General features: G+C 42.4%; 1 protein-coding gene across 1 annotated transcript in view; it reads left to right on the top strand.

Annotated features, from left to right (window-relative positions):
* Positions 1-10,071, top strand: part of PKHD1 (PKHD1 ciliary IPT domain containing fibrocystin/polyductin) — a 433,351-nt gene that overhangs the window by 174,536 nt on the left and 248,744 nt on the right. The window contains exons 37-39 of the mRNA XM_007451921.1: positions 4,618-4,831; positions 6,096-6,253; positions 8,514-8,705. Of these exons, the coding sequence (XP_007451983.1) occupies positions 4,618-4,831; positions 6,096-6,253; positions 8,514-8,705 (564 nt within the window). The remainder of the gene's footprint in view (positions 1-4,617; positions 4,832-6,095; positions 6,254-8,513; positions 8,706-10,071) is intronic.

Raw genomic sequence — 10,071 nt, 5'->3', positions numbered from 1 at the left:
CCTTCCCCCCCTCTTTCCCTCCCTCCCCTCTCTGCCTTCCTTCCTCTCACTCTCTCCCTCTTCCCCCCGCACCTTTCCCCCTTCCCCTGCCCTTTACTGATTTGGAAAGGTCTTGGCAGTTATTCACTTGGAATAAGTTGAACTATTGAAGTCCTACAAAACAAACAGAGGATAATTAGTTATTTTAAAGTGTGTTAACCCACAAAGATGATTTTCTTTCTCTCCATAACCATTTGGCAAGATGATTCTCTGGGCCTGTGTAATTATGGATGAATGGCACTGAAATGCTTGAACAATAATTTGTAGGAAATACAATTATGAGTAGAAATCATTAGTGGGAGTAAATGAGTAGTTTGCTGGTTAACAGGTCAATGTTGAAAGCCCAAAGAGGTTAAACATTGTATTAAATTACGAGTCAAGAGCATAATCTTTTCTTGTAAGCATATGCGTAAATTACTGAGCTTTTTAAACTGTATTTTTACATGGTTTTTCTTTCTTTTCTTTTCTTTTTTTTTGATTTGTGGTACAGAAAGGAAGGGAGACACCTGAGCTGGGTTTCTGAAGAGTTCTGTGAAGTGAAATGACTCACATTTGAAATGTGTATGATGCTGGTTTCATCAGAGAAGTCAGTCGATCCACCTTGTATGGCTTTTAAATAGTATTTATAAAGTAAAGGCTATAATGTTTTGAGTATCAAAGCTAATTCGGAACAGTTAATATACAGTTAACTTCCAGAGGCTAGAATTCCATTAGGTGTCCAGTTCTTTGGTTCTGGATTCAGAAGAGCCAGTTTCAGAGCTTGGCACTGACATCTCCTACTGTGTGATTTTGTCCTGGAAGCGTTATTTTACCCTATTTTAGCCTCCTAATCTATACAATCTGTTAAAAGGAAAACAAAACAAAGCAAAACCCAGAAAACCAACAGTTCTTACTTCAGAGTAACACTACTTAGCATAGGTTGGATTTATTCTAAATTCTCAATAATGTTTGTGTTGTTTTTCAGCTTTTTACATGTTGGATATCATATGCTCATTTAGGTATATATCTGATGAAGGTTTGTAAGTGATTGTCCGTATGGCAATAGTCAGAATAATTTAAATCCCTATGAGTTGCATGCTAATCATGAACCCAGTTGAATGCTGTGTTAGAAATTGTGACATTTGTAAAGGAGACATGAGGCAGTGACCCTGCATTCAAGGTGGGGCAAGAGACATAGGTACTGTAATAATTACAGAATAACTTAGTATGAAATACATGGTGCTGACTGTAGGTTACATCACTCAAGTCTCCCCAGGCCTCCCTGAACACTCTCAGCCTGTGGATATTTCAATAGTGATAACAAAAGTGTTCCTGCTCACCTCCCCCAACTCTCACAGATCCTCCAGCCCTTACCAACATCCCTGCCTGCTTGTTATAGGTGTTCTCATGACAATTTCATCGGTTAGTCTATTGTCCTCTTATTTTGGTTTTCTTGGTCATTGTGCTCCCTTCAGGAAGGCAGCTGGGTGCTGCCCTGCTGCCCTTGCTTCGGGTACCTGCCATGAAAATACTGAACAGAGGGTGCCAAGGGTGCAGACTTTCCTTGCTGCCCAGGTGGTCCAACCCTCAGGTGTGGGAGTGTTGTGCTCCATGATGGAACCAAAGGCAACCACTGTTGCCACTTGGCGTCCCACCTGACCATCTGGGTGCCAGAACTTTGGGGTGCTTGCTTCTCCATGTTTCCGTCATGATTTTCCTCCTTCGGTACATATTTATTGAACACTTATTATATACAAGACACTGTGATATGCATTGGTACTATGATGGTGGGCAAGTATATGTATAGCTTCTGCTGCCACGTTTAATAGGGGAGATGGAGAATGGCAGTAATAGAGGTCAAACCACATGTGTTAAGTGCTAGAAAGGAGAGGGACACAGTGATATGACAGATTGTAAGTCAGGGTTTGACCTAGTTTGGAGGTCTCAGAGGTTTCTCTGAAGGACCAAGTTGAAGATCATTTTGAAGAATGAGGCAGAGTGAGTTGATGAAGGAATCCCAGGCAGAGGAGCAGCAGGTACAAAATCCATCTGGAGAGTTCCTTCAGGTTCTTTCCTCGGGTTCAGTCATGGGTCCATGAGAGAGAGCCTGTGTCTGAGGCAGACCCCGTACCATCTCTGTCATCCTTTCCTGTCTGTTGCTTTGTGTAACTTCTTCTCCCACGCAAAGCAACTCAGTTAAATGGCCCACAATCCAGCCAGACATGTGGCGTGCCTAGTCCCAGGTGTACACTGACCTTTTACTCAATAAGAACCGCCCCCCCCCCCCCTTATCACTGTGGCATCTATAGGAGGCAGTGGACATCAGCATGGGCTGAAGTGCTCCCTGACATCCACCAGAAGAGGAGAGGCTTGAGCTGTTTGTAGGAGAGCAGATGGGGGGAAGAAAACTGGGCACCCGGTGGAAGGCATAGAATAGGCAAAGGAGTAGAGGTAGGAACGATCCTGCTAAATGAGAAGTACAGTAAAGAGGCTTCCTGGAATGGAGAGTTTGTTCAGGAGTCAGAGACCATACAGTGGAGTCTGATTAAGGAGACTCTTGAAAGTCAAGAAGGGAATTTGTGCCTTTGTTACTGAGTACTGTAGGCAGATACTGCAGGTTAATGAACAAAGAAGGGATGTAATTAAAAAAGAACAATGCATAATGGTCAGAAGAATAAAAGCTGTTTGCAGAGGGTCTAGCTCAGGTGATTATTAAATTTATTTTGACATTCTCCAGTTTGAGATAATGGTAACTCATCCAAATATCCATATGTGCTATGTAGCTGCAAATATGAGGCTGGCACGCATCAGACACTCAGGTTGATGTTTTAGTCAGACATGTAGAGGTGTGTTGTTTTTGCAATGAGAGCGAATAAATTATGAGATAATTTTACTGCTTTCTAGAGGCTCTGTCAACATTTGAAAGGTCTTAAGTTGATGTTCATTGTTAAAAATTCACTTCAAAGATCCTCTGTGATTTTTTTCCATTCATTCTGACTTGACTATTATTTATAAGAATGATTAGCTAAAAAATATCTTTGTTGTGCCTATTCTTGGTTCTGCCACATGTAGCTGCTTGTTGATAGGTGCACAGCAGGTGTTTGTTGAGTATTGACTTGAGTATTGTGAACCACTGATCACAGCGTTTAATAGAATTTTGTCCTTGACAAACATTTTCTATGCATGTTAGAGATTTTTCTGTGCAGACATTCAAGAACAGATCATAGAAATTCACATATATATGCATATACATCAAAATAGACTTTATTTCATTTATTGTTCCCAAAGGTTAAAACACACAAACCAGGAAAAAAATTAAAATTATTTTCTTTTGGGGATGATTTATGTCTTAATTTTCACCTGCTCTATAATTAGACATTTTGAACTCTGGGAATTATTTTTAAGATAAAATTATTGCCCAAGTAAACTTCAGAAATTACATCATTAACCCAGAGACCTTCTTAAGCCTAGAACAACATTACTGGTACAATGTCCCCGCCACCCAACATAGACAAATAAATAAAGAGGGAAGTTTAAAATAATTTGAAAATGATTTATTGTTGCCCACCTCTGTAGTTAGAGATTCAAGTATTATTACTTTAGTGCAACAAGGGAGGACAGGAAGTTGCTGTGGGCTAGAGGTAAATTATGATCTATTGCGAAGGAGGAAGGAAATGTGCTGAGGAAAGGAGGAGTTGGGAGTAAGCCTTGTGTTTTCTGAGGTATTGCTTCAGGTAATGGCTGGAAAAAAATCTTTGCCTTGACCCTTGCTGGAAAAGGCCAGAGTAAACTACGAGACTGGTTAAGGAGCAGCGTACTGGTTTGGGGAGGATCAGACGGCTGCACTGGAGCCTAAAACAAACCAAGGTATCTAGAGTCACACGTTCCCCCTTGTTCAGCTTTGCTGAGCCATCCTGTCCTGGATACACCTTGTCTTACAGTATAAGGGGATCACTTAATACCCTAAGACTTAGGACAACCATTCTGAGGGTAATTTTGACTTTTAACTCTACTATTCCTATTTGTACCGTGAGTTGAAGTCTTCAGTTTAGAAATACATGGTGAACTTCTATCTTGGAGAGTCTACTTGGAAGAAGAAAGAGGTGACAAATTTCATCCTCAAAACGGTGTGATGCAAGGAAGGTAGAGAGCAGACTAAAATATATTGAGGGTCTGTTATGTGGCAAGGTCCACGCTAGTTGTTTCACAGATATTTTCTCATTGAATCATCCTAAACCCCCAGGAGGGAAGGCTTTGCTGCTTCTGCTTTGTAACTGAGGAAACTGAGACCCACCTTTAAGTATATCACCCAAAGAAACATAGTTAGATTATGGCAAGACTGTGATTCAACTGTAAAGTTAGTCTGACTCCAATTCCTGTGTTTTTCACCCCATATCATTCTCTATCCTGGATTACTTTTATTGTCCCCGTGTGACAGACAAAAAAACCCAGTATCCAAAAAAGTGAAGGCATTGGTGCCTATTGAGCCTGAAGCTTGCTTTCCCAGATTCTTCTTTCACAGGATTTTTTTGGCTGAATAACATCACGTTCATAATAAGTTTTAAAAATGTCTAAAGGCAGTTTCCCTCGGATTTGCTTTAGGTTCACTCCCAGAAGTAGTGGTCACCCATCTTCGAGCAGCTGCCTATGCCCGTGACACAGTGTTGGCTCTGGAAGATGCTGTGGACTGGCACGCGGGGGATGAAGTCATTGTCATCAGTGGGATGGGTGCAGAAGGCGCCAAGCCCTTGGAAGAGACTGTCATTGTGGAGACTGCGCAGAATACAGACCTCCATCTGAGGTCACCCTTGAGGTACTGCATGTCACCTTGGCTCCTTTTAGTTGGAAGAAGATGAGGTCTTCACGGTGTTGGTGTCTGACATTTGTTTGTCTTTCGATGATACATTTTTATATTAAATAATAGTAGACATTTTGACAAGATTACAAAGCATGAAACATTTGGAAGATTAAGACTTCTTAAATAAGTTTCTCTGGTAAGATTCTAGAACTTTCGTCTTGCAGTAGATGGTCAGTTCAATAGTCAGCATAGTTCCTAATTTTCACATACTTGTGATGATAGTTCACTCTTCTTTATCTGAGTTTTCTAAAGAAATAGAGCCCCAGATGGAGAATTAGGCTAATTTAGTGGCTTACTATTCCTAATAAGATTTGGAGTGATACCGGTCAGAATGGCCATCATCAAAAACTCTACAAACAATAAATGCTGGAGAGGGTGTGGAGAAAAGGGAATCCTCTTGCACTGTTGGTGGGAATGTAAATTGATACAGCCACTGTGGAGAACAGTATGGTGGTTCCTTAAAAAACTAAAAATAGAACTACCATATGACCCAGCAATCCCACTACTGGGCATATGCCCAGAGAAAACCATAATTCAAAAAGAGTCATGTAGTACAATGTTCATTGCAGCTCTATTTACAATAGCCAGCACATGGAAGCAACCTAAGTGTCCATCGACAGATGAATGTGTAAAGAAGATGTGGCACATATATACAATGAATATTACTCAGCCATAAAAAGAAACGAAATTGAGTTATTTGTAGTGAGGTGGATGGACCTAGAGTCTGTCATGCAGAACGAAGTAAGTCAGAAAGAGGAAAAACAAATACTGTATGCTAACACATATATATGGAATCTAACAAAAAAGGTTCTGATGAACCTAGGGGCAGGACAGGAACAAAGACGCAGACGTAGAGAATGGACTTGAGGACCCAGGGAAGGGGAAGGGGAAGCTGGGACGAAGTGAGGGAGTAGCATTGACATATATACACTACCAAATGTAAAATAGATAGCTAGTGGGAAGCAGCTGCATAGCACAGGGAGATCAGCTCGGTGCTTTGTGACCACCCAGAGGGGTGGGAGGGAGACGCAAAAGGGAGGGGACATGGGGATATATGTATACATATAGCTGATTCACTTTGTTATACAGCAGGAACTAACACACCATTGTAAAGCAATTATACTCCTATAAAGATGTTGAAAAAATAATGCAACAACAACAACAACAAAGATTTTGGGTGATATCTTCAGATGTGTCATTTTCTTTTTCTTTGTTTCAGATATTCTCACAACTCCACAGAGAACTGGGTGGCTGGAGAGCTCCATGTTTTAAAGGTCATGGTGGTTCTCCTCAGCAGGAGTGTTACCATACAGGGAAATCTCACTGATGAGAGGGTGCAGCTCCTTGCTTCATGCCAGAGGGCCAGTGCTTCACAAGGTAGAGAATCATTTTGTTGGGAAGTCCAGTGGGTGAAAAAGAATGTTCTTACTGTCCAATGATAAGCGGTATGGTTGATTTCTTTCAAGTGCATATTCCTAATATTCTGTAGTTTTCACAGTGCTCTTGATAAGTCATCATTTCCCCTCCTGCCTTCAACCCCCTTGTGAAAGAGATAGACAAAAGTATCTGCTTGAGAAAGTAATTATTTTTCTGGGGAAAAATATTCCTGTTAAATAATGAAATCTGGAGAGTTGAATTAAATTTCCAGGTTAGAGGTTATAATGAAGTCTTGACACTGATTCCAGGCCTTTTCTAAAATTCTCAGGAAAACTGATTAATGCCAGAGTCAGGGATACAGGCAGCACATTCTTATGGGTTAGACCTGTAAGGCTCTTCCCTCCCTCCACCACCCCCACTTTTGGAGTTTGTTTTCTGAGTGAAATTACCACATACTTTAAGTAAGTGGTTGAAAAAGTCAATTTATCTTCTAGAAGAATAACAGGCACTGAATCACACTGATGTACCTATTAAACATCTATTTCAGGGATGGTTAGTTTAGTAGGTTATGTTTTGGTTTCCCAGGCTGTGGATTATGAGGCTTTCACATGTCGTGAAGACATCATTTGTCAACTTTGGTCCAGGATGGCGTGGGTGTCAAGGATGACTCCCAGGCATGAGCTCTGGATGGATGAGGGGGCTATTTATTGAGATGGGAAGAGGAACAGGTTTTGGGGGTGGGAGGGTGGAGATCATGAGTTTAATTTTGTACATGTCAGGGCTGAGATGCCAGGCCAGCCTGTGAGTAGAGATGTCTGGTAGTGTCTGGAGCCTGGAAGAAATGTCAAGGCTGGAGTTAAAGATTCGAGTCATGCCTATGTATAGACGCCTGTGGGTGTAATGTTGGGATGTGGTTGGGTAAGAGGGACCTGGATCCCACTCTCCACCCCTCTAGTCACCTAGCTCGTACATGTGTCATTCTGAAAAAAATGTTTGCATCCGGTGGGTTAGAATCCAGTGACTGCCAACTTTAACAATTCTGCTGAATTGGGACCTGCAGTCCATTCAGACTCTCTCGGTAATTCTCATACAGGTATTCTCAGATCATATTGTACAAATCATGGCATTTGATCATGCTGCAAGAGAGACCATGCTTCTAGGTTTATACCAGTATAAATCTGTTGTCTCCTAATGGAAAAAACAGCCTAGTTACACCACAACTTTTAAACATTACTAAACAATTCTAAAAATAAAACAAAATTCATAGACCCTTATTAAAAAAATAATATGTCACTCACCTCTTCTTTGTGTGGGGCTCAAGTATGGAAACAAGGTAGCCAGATACAATAACAAGAGGCCTGGACACTGGAAAACATTATGGATCAATGTCATATATAATCAAAATTGTGACAAAGTGTACAAATATAAAACACCTCTTTATTCATCTCATATATTCATCCTTTGGGTGCTGGCAAATGACTGTTGAATGGTCCATCATTTTGTATTAGTGACATTTCTTCTTTGGTTTATTAACCTGGATAATAAAGAGTTAATTCAGGAGATGATTTCTTCTCCATCCCGAGGTCAGTCCACACCACCAAATGCCATGTGTCAACACAAAGCGTCTGGACCCTGAGGTCACAACACTTTGGTAGTTGCGTGTGGTACTATGTTCATGCTGTTTGCTGTTCTCACTAGGGGCTCTGCTGGGAAGGAGGCCCTGGTGTGGGGGGCTGCTCAGTCACTCCTCTGGAGCCCTCTGCCATTTCTTCAGTGGCATGATTGCTGTGCCTCCAAACCATAAAGCAGCAAAATATCGGGAAAGCCCCACTGGACATCTCAAGACTAAAAAGAGCCGTGGTTACGTTCAGCGCTCACATCTCTTCCCTACAATTATCCACCACAAGAGGGTCATTTGATTGCACACTCCCTCCGGGGGATCCTTTGGATTGAAATAAGCATCTATTTAGGTTGGGTTTGTGGGTTCTAGTCATCCTCTTTGTGACAGTAATTAAGGTGATTGATTTGGGGGCTTCTGGAAATAATAGAGTGACGGCAACATCATGTCCTAGTTATTGGATGTTTTAATTAATAATCCAAAGAGGAGAATCAAAGTAAAAGGGAAGTAAGATTATTAAACGAAATAAACAATCATGGTTTGCCCTTTGTGCCAACAGTGCCTTTCTTTTCGTACTGGGAGATTTGTCCCGAAGCATATTGTACATACTTCTGCTCCCCTTGACTTCGTTCTGTGTTTCAGGTGATTTGCAGAACTGTTTGTATTTCAAGAGTGAGAAGATGCTGGGATCCAGGGATCTGGGGGCCAGAGTCATCATTCAGTCTTTTCCGAAGGAGCCCAGCTGGGTCCAGTTGAAGGGAGTGCAGTTCCGGGACTTGGGGCAAGCCTTCTGTAAGCATGTGAGCTCGCTGACTCTGGTGGGAGCTCTGAGAGGTAAGGAGGCCCAGGCATAACGTCTCATTTTTCTTTCCTCTTCCATATTCTAGGCTCTCCATGCAGGCGGTCCTGGTAGGTGGTATGTGGGGATATGGGGGGATCAGAGATGGATAACTATACCCTAGATCTGTGGTTCTCAAACTTTAACATGCCTAAAAAGTCACTTGGGGAGCTTATTAAAATTCTCACTTAGAGACCCTGCTGAGACAAATTCTGTTATAAAGTGGGCCTAGAGATCTGAATTTTTTTTTTTTTTTTTTTTTTTTTTGCGGTACACGGGCATCTCACCGCTGTGGCCTCTCCTGTTGTGGAGCACAGGCTCCAGATGCGCAGGCTCAGCGGCCATGGCTCACGGGCCCAGCTGCTCCATGGCACGTGGGATCTTCCCAGACCGGGGCATGACCCCGCCGTGCCCCCTGCATCGGCAGGCGGACTCTCAACCACTGCGCCACCAGGGAAGCCCCCGAGATCTGAATTTTTAACAGACCTCCTGATGCTGGAACAAGTAGTCCAAGGAGTACCCTTTGAGAAATGTCACTATAGATACAACAGATGTGGAGGGAACCACACAAATCCATGTTTTGAATCCTGCCACTCTGATTTACTGGCTTTGTGACTGTAGGTGGATTGACATTGAATAGTGTAAATCATCAATCAAGGCTAGCGGAAAGCACTTTGTGAAGATGTCCTAACGTAGAGGAATCTCCTGCTGGGAAAATGGGAGAGAATGGCTGAGAGCCAGGCACTCTTCCAGGGGATATGGAGCGGGCAGATTGTGCAGATCTTGGCCAGACCTGAAGAGATAGGAAGGAAGTAGGAGACATCCAAGGCAGGTGGGAACAAGTAGGTAAAAAAGATCAGAATCAAAGAAGAATATGACCAGATGTACTGATAAAGGCTCTGAGATCAAAGTTGAAGGGATGTGGGAGCATCCAGGGCAAAATGCCAATGCCAGCATCTGATATACAGAGATGAGAGACTTGGGCACAGATGCTGAGTGATGAGGACAGCAGCGCCGTTTCACAGTTATGCTCCCCAGACCTCAGCACCTCAACACCCACATATGCAAGCTTTGCCTTCCTTGGTAGGGTGGTGCTCTGGGGGTTGATGAAAGCAAAGCACATCAGGGTATATTGGAGGTTCAGGTGGGCCTTGAGAGGTGCTAGGATTTCAACAGGTAGTGACAAAGTAATCCTTGAGGTCATTGAAAGCAAGGTCCTGGCTAGACAGCTGTAGCATTTTTTGTTTTCTTATTTCAAATCATCTGCACGCCAAGAATGTCTATTTATCCTAATTTTCCAGACCTCTTTCACCTTATTTATTTCTTTTTACGCCCCTATAGGAGGATGGTTCCTCACATGGC

The sequence above is a fragment of the Lipotes vexillifer genome, unplaced genomic scaffold, assembly GCF_000442215.2.
Source record: "Lipotes vexillifer unplaced genomic scaffold, Lipotes_vexillifer_v1.1 scaffold147, whole genome shotgun sequence".
Lineage (NCBI taxonomy): Eukaryota > Metazoa > Chordata > Mammalia > Artiodactyla > Lipotidae > Lipotes > Lipotes vexillifer.
This window is presented reverse-complemented; position numbering and strand designations above follow the sequence as displayed.